Raw genomic sequence first — 12105 nt, forward strand, 5'->3', positions numbered from 1 at the left:
GCAGGAGGGTTGAGGGTGCCGGGCAGAGGGGAGGGGACAGTTGAATAGAGAAATGAAATTACGAGACAAAAGAAAACATGAAAATTCCATATATCATTCCATGCATAGTTTGTTGACTAATCCTCGTTCCACAACAAATTTGGCAAGGTGAACATCAAGCATTGATATCAGATGGTTACTCTTGAAGCCGCATTTATAAGAACCTTATGAACCACCAGCAACTCTGCTTCCTGTTTCAAGGGTGATTGAGAGTATAGTAACGATTATTTTTCAAAATGTTTTTTACTCAAAAAATATTAAAATAATTTTTTTTATTTTTTAAAATTTATTTTTGACATCAGTATATTAAAACGATCTAAAAACACTAAAAACAATTAATTTAAAGCAAAAAAAAAAAATTAAAATTTTAGAAAAAACAGGTTAAAACTCCCTCTCAAACACCCCTTCGTGACAAGAAGAAGAAGCTGTAGACCCAGCAATGTTACTCAATGATTGCGAATATTGCTCCTTTTATTAGTTACAGAATGCCTCACTGCCACGCGAATTAGGTGGAGTGATGCCACTAGCAGTTCGGCATATCTTAAGATCTTGTCAATTATCTTTAAGATTGGCCGCACTCCTTTCGTTTCAATAATTTGTTGAAGAAATGAGCGAGGAACTAGAATGGTCTCTGTCCAAACTACCAATCCACGCAGCTAAACTTGAAATAAGTTTGGCCGGTTTAAGAATGCATGCAAAATCCACCTGCAAGAAAAAAGATTTAAGATTTCAGTACATGCCTAGGAATCGTTTATAAGCAGGATTGTTTGCAAAAGTGAAAAGGACATAGAGTTCCTAAATCCAAAAAACAAAGGCTTTCCACAGTCTTAAGTAAATTTTCCATGAAGCCTATTTTTCTGTCTGAGGCAATTTTATCAAGCATTTGACGAATGATTGGAAGGCTAATGCACTTGAATTGTTCTGAATTAGCAGTTGTGCGTCAAATTAAGACAATAAAAGCCCTATAGAAACAAACAGCATACGAACCTGAATGACAAATTTTTCAGCAAACATTTCCAGAGGTATGGACAGCAAACAAGTCTCGATCCTTCGGTTAGTGAATGCATATTTGTGGCACCATATGGTTCAGACAAGATATCCTCAATAGTAAAGGGAGACAGAAAACAGAAGATCAATATCAAGACACCCATGTAAAATTTTCAAAATCATGAGAAACAGCAGGTCCTTTCATCAGTAATATGAGGCCACCCAGCAGTTCATAGATCGACTTGGAACAAGGATGCAGTTTATCGGCAGCATAGAAAAAATGAGTAGTGTTATTAATGCTTATCCAACTGCACCCAGGAGTTTTTGTTAAGCACCTATCTTTCATCATTGTTCTCACCTCAGATACTACATCCCATCTCCTGGAAGACGCATGTAGATTTGAAAGGGAGACATAATTCGAAGGGTTTTCAGGTTCTAACTGAACAAGGAACCTATAAGCCAGATCCTGCATCTCAGAATTTCCATGGATTATGGAAGCACTAACAAGAGCCCCCCAAACACTTGGACTAGGTTCCATTGGCATAGTTTTAATATAATCTAAAGCTTGGCCAAGCTGGCCTGATCGGCCTAACATATCCACAACACAAGCACAAATCTCAACAGATGGCTTAATTCTATATTTATTTATTGCAGACTTGTAGATGCACAAGCCTTCATCTACCAATCCTGCCCGGCTACAAGCAGAAAGAACCCCTACTATTGTTATCATGTCTGGTTTATTCCCAAGCTGAAGCATCTTGTTGTATACAAAGACAGCTTCCTCTCCCTTCCCGTGCAATCCATAGCCAGAAATCATTGAACTCCAAGATATCGGATCCCTGTGAAAAGAACCAAACTCAAAGACTTGTTTTGCATGATCCAAGCTCCCACACTTGGAATACATGTCAATCAAAGCATTGCATAAAGAAACATCATTATTGAATTGCTTCCTAATGGCATATCCATGAATTTGTTTCACTCCAGTTAAACCAGCAACCGCGCTGCAAGCAGGAAGAACACTCACAAGCGACACCTTATTAGGTTCTACTCCATCCCTCACCTGCATTTCATGAAAAAGAACCAGCCCTTCTTCCAGAGCTCCATTCTGAACATAACCATTGATCATTGCTGTCCAAGCATAAACATTTCTACACTCCATTCTATCAAAAACCCTTCTACCCACATTAACTCTATTACTCCTCGAGTACATATCAATCAAACAGCATCCCAAATGAACTTCTGTACCAGAACCCACGGCCAATTCAATTCTCACTATAAACCCATGAAGCTCCCTCCCATGGTCCCTTTTCCCCATATGCCCATTACACAGAGTCAAAAGACTGGAAACTGTAAATGCATCGGGTTTTAACCCCTCAATCTGCATGTCTTTAACAAAACCTGAAACCTCCTTATCAAAATTACGATCCCCTGAATCCGCATAACCCGATAGAATAACATTCCAAGAACCGACATTTCTCTCAGGCATTTCATCAAATAGTTTCAAACATTCTCCAAATCCCCCACATTTGCTATACATTGACATAAGAGAATTGGCAACTATAACATCCAAAACAAACCCAGTTTTTAAACTTTTCCCATGAATCAATTTCCCTGCATTCAAGTCACCAATCTCGTGGCAAACTTTTGACATTGTTGCAAGGGTATAGTCATCAAGCAAAACACCACGGCGACACATTTGATAAAACCAACCAAAAGCTTCATTATAAGCACGATTTTTTACAAACCCATTAATCAGCGAGTTCCATAGGTAAACACTCTTGAAATGTAGCGAGTCAAAAACGAGCTGGGACAGAGCTGGGACGCCGAATATAGCATACGCAGAGATGAGTTTGGTGGCCAAAAAGGGGTTTTGAGTGAAACCAAGAGAGAGAATTCGAGCATGGCATTGTTGAGTGAGTTTGAGAGACTTGTGGGTGAGTGAGAGACGGAGTAAATCAAGGAGGTTTTCAGCTGAAGAGACCGGAGTGGCATAACAGTAATTACGGGAGCTTCTGAGGCTAACAGCTTTCCATACTGAGAAAAGGGTCATTTAGAGCTTTGGAGTCTTGTTTGAATTTGGCGGGTGATTCTTATAGTAGACTGCACGGGAAAAAATCGCTTGGGCCCTTTGGGCAAGGAGTATGGGCCTAGCCCGTAGGTCGCTTTCTTAACAATGGATACTTATTTTTCAAAGTTGGATTTGGCCTTTATTTTAGATTTGAATTTTTAAGAGAATAATAAAAATCCATTTTCACTATGCTTATTGCTTAATTATCTTTTATAGTTTTTTAATAGGTTTTCAAGTTTCTTTAAAGTTTTGAAAACAATTTCTCATTTTTTTAGTTTTCTGAAAATTTATTTTTCCAATTTTCTTGTTTTTGCTAAGCCAAGAGATAATTTATTTTATTTCCAAATAATTTTGCCTTTTCTTTTTATCGTGATAGGATGTTTTGTAAAATTGGATGGCCTATAGCCTATAGTGGCCAACAAGGAATTTCTATAGAACATCTTACTTTTAAACATCTTTCTAAATAATAATAATAATAATAATAATAGCATGAACAAGCTCAAGCTTATAAAGGGCACTATTGCAGTAAATTATTCAATTTGTACTTTAAAAAGTCGATTTGTGCTTCATGAAACTTTTTTTTTTTAAATAAAAAATAAAAAAGAGAGAATGTTCTCTTTTCCCATCACATCCATATTATTTCCCACTTCTTTGATCACTAGAATTCATTCGGAGTCGTTTTCATGGAAGAGCTCCTTTTTTCTAATTTAATAGATACAAGCAAATCTAGATTGATTCTTACATCGTACAGCTCCATGTAAGACAGGCCTACGTGTCCTTTTCTCTTTCTCATCCAGATCAATTCTATCCTTCATCGAATCTTTGTCTGATAATTTATAGTAAGTGGATTTGGATTTGGGAAAAAATTGAGAAAATAATTCTGTATAAATAAATACATTAGTTTAAAAGAAAAAAATCACATATTATATGATAGAAAACAAGCTAACTTGGATTTTTAAAAAAAAAATGACTAGAAAATCAGAAAGGATAGCATATGAAATAAGTGGGAGTGAGAGAGAATCTAGTTCCGATCTCAACATGGGATTCCCTTGCAGACACAAACTGATAAATCAAAAGGACAACACGGATTGTACTAGATTGAAAGTACTCTCCACGATCACATATTTTATTTTCAGCATATTTATTTATTAGCATGGAAAGTAAAGGGAATATATGATTTAATACAGCAGAATTTAATTTTTTTTAGCTAAATAGTACATTTTAAAACATCACAGATGTCATATTTGTGAGACGTGACATGTAATTTCATTGTATTTCAGAACCAAATTAAATATCGTCATCCTTAAACGCGACATTCATTAAATGTCATGGTTCTGTAATACGACATCCATTAAATATAGTGATTTTGAAATATGATATAAATTAAATTGCAGTAGTCATTCCATGAATATCCATCAATAAAATTCCATTGCAGCTAAATCTAACAAAAAGGGTTCTTACGAAATTTATCATTAAACTGCATAACAATTATAATCTTAATGGTTATTTATTTTATTAATCTTACATTTAATTTAGTTAATGATTTTTAAGAAGTTTTAACAAAACTTGGACAAAGTTTCCTCCATGTAGGACTATATCTAAATTTTTATACCACTTAAAAATACATGCAAATAATTACAATAACCAAACACAATAAATTCTTACATTTTATAATCATAAACCCAAAGCACAAATCTCAGTTATTTTCACCCACCACATTTGTTAACTCTAATTCTATATAAAAATGTTTTCATGAGATGAATGCAAATAAACATACACACATACAAAGGAGATATGAAATACTTAAATAATACAATATTTTACTAATTAAAATCTTGGAATATATCAATATAACCCATTTATCTACTTGCATCTACTGGATGATTCGAACTCATCAATAGCATGACTGCATCCTGTTATTGCTCATACTTTAGTGGTCTTGTATTCTGTTACGACATCATCAAGAGTTAACATTTCTTTAAAATTCTCAAGTGCATTGCGAAAAACATTGAACCGCCGAGATGCATAGGTTTATCCTCTGTGTTCTTTGTCAATATTACGAAGCACAAATGCGACCTCTTAACCCCTCCATAGAAACAAGCCAACCTAATATTAAATTAAAATATCAATAAACATTAATGTTTTATCATATTATATTGTATACTTGTAATGCAATTTTATTTCATCTTGTATGCTTATAACCATCATTGAAAAATTATTCATCACAAGGGTTGATATAGCATCAGTAATAAAATTTGAATCGAGTTGATAATGCTTTTTTTTGGATAAAGATCGAGGTATATGTGTGCGACCCTTTTAACTTTGTTATCTCATATAAATCTAATTTTTTATGATATTCCCCATACAAATACAACTTACATTCAGGTGCTTGCATACATTGTAATTGAATAAAGGTCGAGTTCGATCGTTGAACTTGGTATTCAACTAATTGTGCAATGTGTCACCATTTAGCTGCATTAACTAAATTATTTTTATTGTTGAATATTTTTCCAACCTCTAAATCAGAGCATCCTAGCAAACGTTTATAGTTAAATGCTCAATTATGAGAAACAACAAATATAGAGTCAAAAGCATCTTTAAATTCATAAATAAGAGGTATTATGTCATTGTCAACATCATCAACATTTATTGTCACATTCAGGTCTAACGTCTCATCATTTTCATTGACAATAGGATTAGAATAGTGAAATATATATAGATCATCAGATGAATTGTCAAACATAGTATCATCAATACTTTGTAGCAAATCATCCGATAATGAACTATTTTTTGTGATGTTGAAGAATTGATAGATTGTGATGTATTATACATATTCGACGAGTAGTTAGGACATATAAATAATTTGGTTGACTACTTACATACAATATCATCATGTTTAATTCATTTTTAATGAAAAAATCAATCATTATCTTAAAACTATCATCACATACAATCGATGCAGAATAATATTGATGTTTACCAACTTGACACTTTCAAGTTATTTCAACATCAATATCATTATAATTACACCCAAGTCTATGATAAATAGTTTCTTTTATTTCCACACATGACATGCCTAAATTATCATTTAATAGAAAATTGTTCTTGCCTTTGTATGTGATATTATTGTTTATATCATGAACAATAGTGTCACCATAATGATATAACATAAAGATGTTATACGACATTCTGAAGAAAAAAAATCTAATTTCAATCAATTGGATATAATTTTAACTAAATTGCATTACTCCAACCCTAATTGTCAAAATTTATAGCAAAGTCAAACAAATTCCTAAAATTTAATGCAACTCATACTTCAGTAAAATCAAACATAATTCATGATATAAAATCTAATTGATATTTTCATGCTCAATTGCATTAAATGAAATTCAAATTCAAACAATTCAAAGAAAATATCAAAATTGACAACTTATCCACAATTTAATGCAACGTGTAATTCATCAAAATTATACCTCATTCATGCTCTATTGCATGAAATTATCAAGTGTAAATGATAACATTATTAGTTGATTCCAACCAATTCACATAAAATCCCTAATTCGGCAACTTATTTAAAATTCAACGTAACACATAATTTAATGGAATAATTAATTCCTAATTAATTGGTGTTGTTTTCATGTTCAACTATATCAAATCACTCCTAATTGATATCGTTACTCGTAGTTAATTTATTATTAATTCAATAAACCATAAATTCAACCTAAACCACAAACAATAATTTCATTTCAACTAAACTAAACACAAATTAATTTATTATTCAATACGTTTACTTGCTTGTAGAAATAGAAAGTGTTGGGGTGGCAGCTGCGACGATGGATTTTAAAGAGGAAAACGTCCTAGGATACTTGAGGGACTAAGAAGGGTTCGAGTTTTTAGTGCTTTAAAGGCAACAACAAAAAAAAGTGATTGGTGTGTTTTTAGAGAAAAGAAGGTTGTGGATATCACTTTTTAGAGAGAGAGTAGTTGTGTTTGTTCGTTTTCTTTAATCTAAGAAGGGATTGAGATTTCATGACATTTTACGCTTCTAAAATATGACATATTAAGTTATTGTAATTTTGAAACGTGACATGTTTAATTGTTACATTTAGAAATAATAACATTTAACAAATGTTACGTTTATAAAGCGCAACAAGGTAAAAGTGTTTTATTTCAACAAAACTTTTTCAAATATCATTTAGCAAATGTCGTGATTTTAGGCTATTTTGCTAATTTTTTAAAAAAAAATTATTTTGCCAATATTTGTTCCTCTGTTTTTTTTTTTTTTTTTTTTGCCTTTCCTTCTCCTTTGTTTTCTTCCTCACTGGGAGTGAACGAACGAGTTGCATTTACAACTTGTATAGATGCGTCGAATTTAATCAAATTAAACAGAAGTATTGATGAAAGCATTATAAAATCATGATCATAACCTTCTTTTCCTCTAAATCAACTTGTAACAGTGGTCTGGTCTCCAGTTAAGAGGCAAGGTCCGGATTTTAAATCCTTGCAAAAATTAGATATGACGGTAACTCATTTGCATGTTCCCCTAGGATTTTTTTTGGTCATGAATACGACTCTGTGCGTGTGCGTGTGCGTGAGGTTTTCATTTTTTCCTTTTTTCATATTTGATATTGAAAAAAAAAAAAAAAACAATAAAAACCAATGCTCTGTAGTTTGAATAGCTATATATAATATGGGCAGCACCCCTTTTATTAGCTACAAGACAAGTAGAAAGATCCGTTGGAGGACCATCCGAGTTTTTTAATGGGATTGAAAAGATGAAGTGAAATTGAAGTGTTAAATAAATTTTGATTTTCATGAATTTCTTAGTTTCAAAGAATTGAGTTTCGATGTAGGAAAATTTAGCACTTTGTGAAAGGAAAGAAGAAGAGGGTGAAGGGTGAGTAGTTTGTGCTATCAAGTTTCCATGATCCTGTGAAGAAGTAAAACGCAAGAGCAGCAAGTCATACAGGAGAAAAAGGACTGCAAATTAAGCTCTTGAAGTGGAGGTCAGAGGCCGGACGCGTCCACTCCTCAATTCATATGCAAAATTGGAAAAGCTTATTGATGGAGTACATGATTAAGATCTAGAGAGATACAGTCACAATTCTCACAACCAAAATTTCATAACTCAAGCATCAATCCAAAGCTCCAGATTGAGAGCCTTCGTTTGATGGCAAGCTAAACAGGAACAGTTGAAACCCCAAGAAAATGTAACAGCGCTAGATGATCAGTTAGCAAAAAGGTGACACCAAATTGTGCATGCTGGCTCTGCTTGTTGCACATGCCACACCAAGATTGCCATGGACATCATCCAGGTTCCACAAGCCATCCCAGAGCATGTCCTCGTTCGAGGCCTCAGGCACTGATGCATTGAACATGTTACAAAGCAAGCCATGCTCCTCGGTTGTGTTGGGGTATACGACATGAGGTGCCATTTCCTGCCTCATTTGAGGGGTATATGGTGCGTTGTTTTCGTTTTCATCGAGCGAGGACATGATCTTCTTCATGTCCAAGTGATTTAGCTGCAGTAGTTGTTGATGTTGGATTTGTTGCTGTTGTTGCTGTAGCTGCTGCTGCTGCTGCTGAAATTGTTGCCTCTTTAAGAGATGAGTCCTTGCCTTGTCTGAGTTGTCTGGAGAGAGCTTGGCCTTCTTCTTGAAATGGGTCCTCCAGTAGTTCTTGATCTCATTATCAGTTCTCCCTGGCAAGCTTCTAGCAATTGTGGACCACCTGATTTTTTAAAAAAAATTGAATTAATTATCTATATGCTATGAAGCTTATTTAGAAAATTTCAACTCAAGAAGAATGGTGGGAGGTCAAGTTTTTACCTGTTGCCCCACCTAGCATGCAGCTCCACAATAATTCTCTCTTCATGAGGGGTAATCTGCCCCCTCTTTAGGTCTGGCCTCAAGTAATTCACCCACCTCAACCTGCAGCTCTTTCCATTCCTTTTCAACCCTACAGAGCAGAAGACAGACATGAAATGCAAAAACATCAGTCCTGTGTACAAGTGCTATAATAGTCTATGATGAACACCGACATTTACTAAAACATGTAAGAAAATCCACAGGGGTCCTTAATCACTAGAGGGAGTAAAAATTGGATTCCTTGTCACAGGGTACTGCACCATTGCAGCTGCGACAAACTAAGTACTGAGCTTGGCAATTTCCATTTACGCAGGCTAGAACACTGAGTTGGGACTTAATTAGTAGCTAATTAGAGAAAAGGTTGAGTTTAAACGAGTTAGAAACACACCTGCAAGCCTAGCTACAGAGTTCCATCGTCCTTCACCATGCAGCCTTACATATTCAACAAGCAACCTGTCTTCTTCAGCAGTCCAGGGTCCTTTCCTCCAGCCCTCTTCAATGAGACCACCCCAGCGCAACTGCCCTGCCATCACTCCCAAAGACATGTGCAAAGGTTGGAAAAAAGAGGCTTAGGTTTGTTAATGTGTTGGCAAAGGCTGTCTTCCAAATTCTGTGCATCTTAGGTTAGAGTTTGTTGCGTATTTATGCCTGAACTAAACCCCCCAATTCCATCCCATCAGTCAATTCAGTGTCACCATCACATCATCCCTATCTTTCCTCCGTGGTGGGTACTGGTGATCTCCGAGATACCATCTGACGTCAATTGGTACTGGGAGTATAGTGATAATTATATTCTAAATAAATTTTATTTTAAAATATATTAAAATAATATTTTTTCTCTTAAAATTATTTTTAATATTAACACATCCAAATTATTTTAAAACACAAAAAAAAATATTGATATTGAATAAAAAATTAAAGTTATAAAAAAACACAAATATAAACTCCCCTTGCCCTTGATTTATCTATATACCCTCTCATTGCTTTGAGTTTTCAAAGAAGCGACAGTTTAATCCAGTGGTAGTGATGCAAGGATCAAGTTTTCCATGGATGGGAAAGGCGGCCTGTGCCACTCATACCAATACATGTGATACACACAAGGGGGAAAATCTGAAAGATTGTCAAGACATCGGGTGACATGTCCTAAGAAGGATCGAATCCAATTAGATTAGGATTTGTTTTGATGTAAAGGGAGACAAAGAGAGATAGTAATCTCGTGGGCTGATGCCACGTATGGAGTAGGGCTTATGCATCAAGACACTAAGAGTAAAAGCCCCTAAAGCATAATCTAGATTTACCAAATTAAAAACACATGGGTGGTGGGTTTTTTTTAACTTGAAAATTACCCGTGCGCCAATAGGATCTTAACAGCTGTTTGATCTGCTTACTTCTCAAGGAGATTGATACATACAATCTCCCTTATAATGTTAATTAAATAGAGTTGCTGGATACCATTTTACGCGTTGGAGACATTATAATATTGGACCGTACGTCACCTTGTGGACAGGTGTATGTATTCCAGATGAAAGTGTTCCGTGAACTAGGTGTGTACATTTTTGTAATGATATCTTGTTTGGTATAATAATGTAAATTAATTTTTTTAAAATAAATTAAAATTTTAGAACAACACGATTCGACAACATTTTCAAAAAAGGATGCTCAGTTAAAAAACTCTAAAAACAAAGAAGAAACTCGAAGATCATGATGATGTCTTTCCGAGTATGTTTTGCATGTACAAATACAGGCAAATCTACATTAGAAACTGTAACAAAAACAGGATACAACATTTGTAGTGATCAAATCTGTCAATGCTAGCATGGTGGTCACATAAAATCAAAGTAGACGAGACCATGGTCTTGGAGTTTGTCACCCAAATAAAAACATAGACTATTTACATTTCAAGAGTATTTTTAAAAAAATATAATTTTTTTTTTAACTTTAAATTAATATTTTTTTAGTGTTTTTAGATAATTTTGATGCGATGATATCAAAAATAATTTTTTAAAAAATAAAAAATATATATATTTTAATATATTTCCAAGTAAAAAAGACTTTAAAAAAGTTGTTGCGGTTGCTTTTCAAAAAACTTTTCGTGTTAAAATGCATCAAAATGATTTTTTTTTATTTTTAAAAAATTATTTTTGACATCAGTGCATTAAAATGATTTGAAAATATATTAATTTAAAGTAAATAAAAAAATATAAAAAATTTTAAATTATTTCAAAAATATTTTTGAAATACAAAACAAACTAACAAACCCACTCTTTTTAAGTAATCTGTCATGGCCATTAGCCCATTACATAAGCTCAGACCATAGAGCAACGTGTGACTTGACCATTCCACTATTTTGGCAGCTTCAAACTCAAATGAACTATAAAAACATTTAAAACCAGGAAAAGATCACACGCTGCCATTTTCCCTTTTGCCCATTTTCTTGTTTCCGATGTGCCTTCAGTGTTTTTATCTTGAAAAATCTTTTAAAAAAAAATATTAAGCTGGTATTTTTTTATATTTTCTGATAATTTTAATTTGTTAATATTAAAATAAATAAGATATTTTAATATATTTTTAATCAAAAAACTATTTTGAAAATTACATCGCACTATAATCTCAGACAATGACATAAAAAAGAATGTTCACTAACACGTAACTGTATCAACCCAAGAATCCCTTTACAGTTAATTAATCCAACCAGACACCGATAATCGTTGTTTTGTACGGGTTTTTTAAAGTAAAAAAGAGTTGGTCCGTCAGCATACATGTACACTGCTTAAACTTGATTTGTTTTACAGCTAAGCATTATTAGTGCACTCGAGCTTTATCACGAAGTTACAAAGATCTCCTGTGGTTCCTTGTTTTCCTCCTTTTGTGTTGTCTTTTCTGCTAACTGGGTGTCTTTTCAGAGCAGATTAGGATAAAGTTCTGAGGATGCTGTGGGGTTTGAAGGTGTGATTTTTTAACTACAAATTTATTCTCCTTTGTTTTTTTAATTATAGCATGTTTTTTTTTTTATATAAGAGTTCTAAATTTTAATTTTTTAAAATTTTTTAGATTATTTTAATGGGTTAATTTTTAAAAAATATTATCTTAATATATTTTAAAATAAAAAAAATACTTCAAAAATTACCCATCATCACAGTATCA

At 33.5% G+C, this 12105-nt stretch overlaps 2 protein-coding genes across 2 annotated transcripts; both read right to left on the reverse strand.

Annotated features, from left to right (window-relative positions):
* Window positions 1–404: 404 nt before the first annotated feature.
* LOC118048959 (pentatricopeptide repeat-containing protein At3g12770) lies at window positions 405–3076 on the reverse strand. Its single transcript, XM_035058812.2, has 2 exons — window positions 1027–3076; window positions 405–744 (listed from the first exon to the last, which is right to left on the reverse strand). Exon 1 carries the CDS (start codon window positions 3074–3076, stop codon window positions 1178–1180), a length of 1899 nt encoding a protein of 632 aa, XP_034914703.1. The 3' UTR covers window positions 405–744; window positions 1027–1177.
* Window positions 3077–8095: 5019 nt separating this feature from the next.
* LOC118048930 (uncharacterized) lies at window positions 8096–9580 on the reverse strand. The gene is made up of 3 exons (XM_035058779.2): window positions 9350–9580; window positions 8923–9052; window positions 8096–8824 (listed from the first exon to the last, which is right to left on the reverse strand). Exons 1-3 carry the CDS (start codon window positions 9504–9506, stop codon window positions 8326–8328), a joined length of 786 nt encoding a protein of 261 aa, XP_034914670.1. The 5' UTR covers window positions 9507–9580; the 3' UTR covers window positions 8096–8325.
* Between the last annotated feature and the right edge of the window lie 2525 nt (window positions 9581–12105).

This window comes from Populus alba, chromosome 10 (assembly GCF_005239225.2).
Source record: "Populus alba chromosome 10, ASM523922v2, whole genome shotgun sequence".
NCBI lineage: Eukaryota > Viridiplantae > Streptophyta > Magnoliopsida > Malpighiales > Salicaceae > Populus > Populus alba.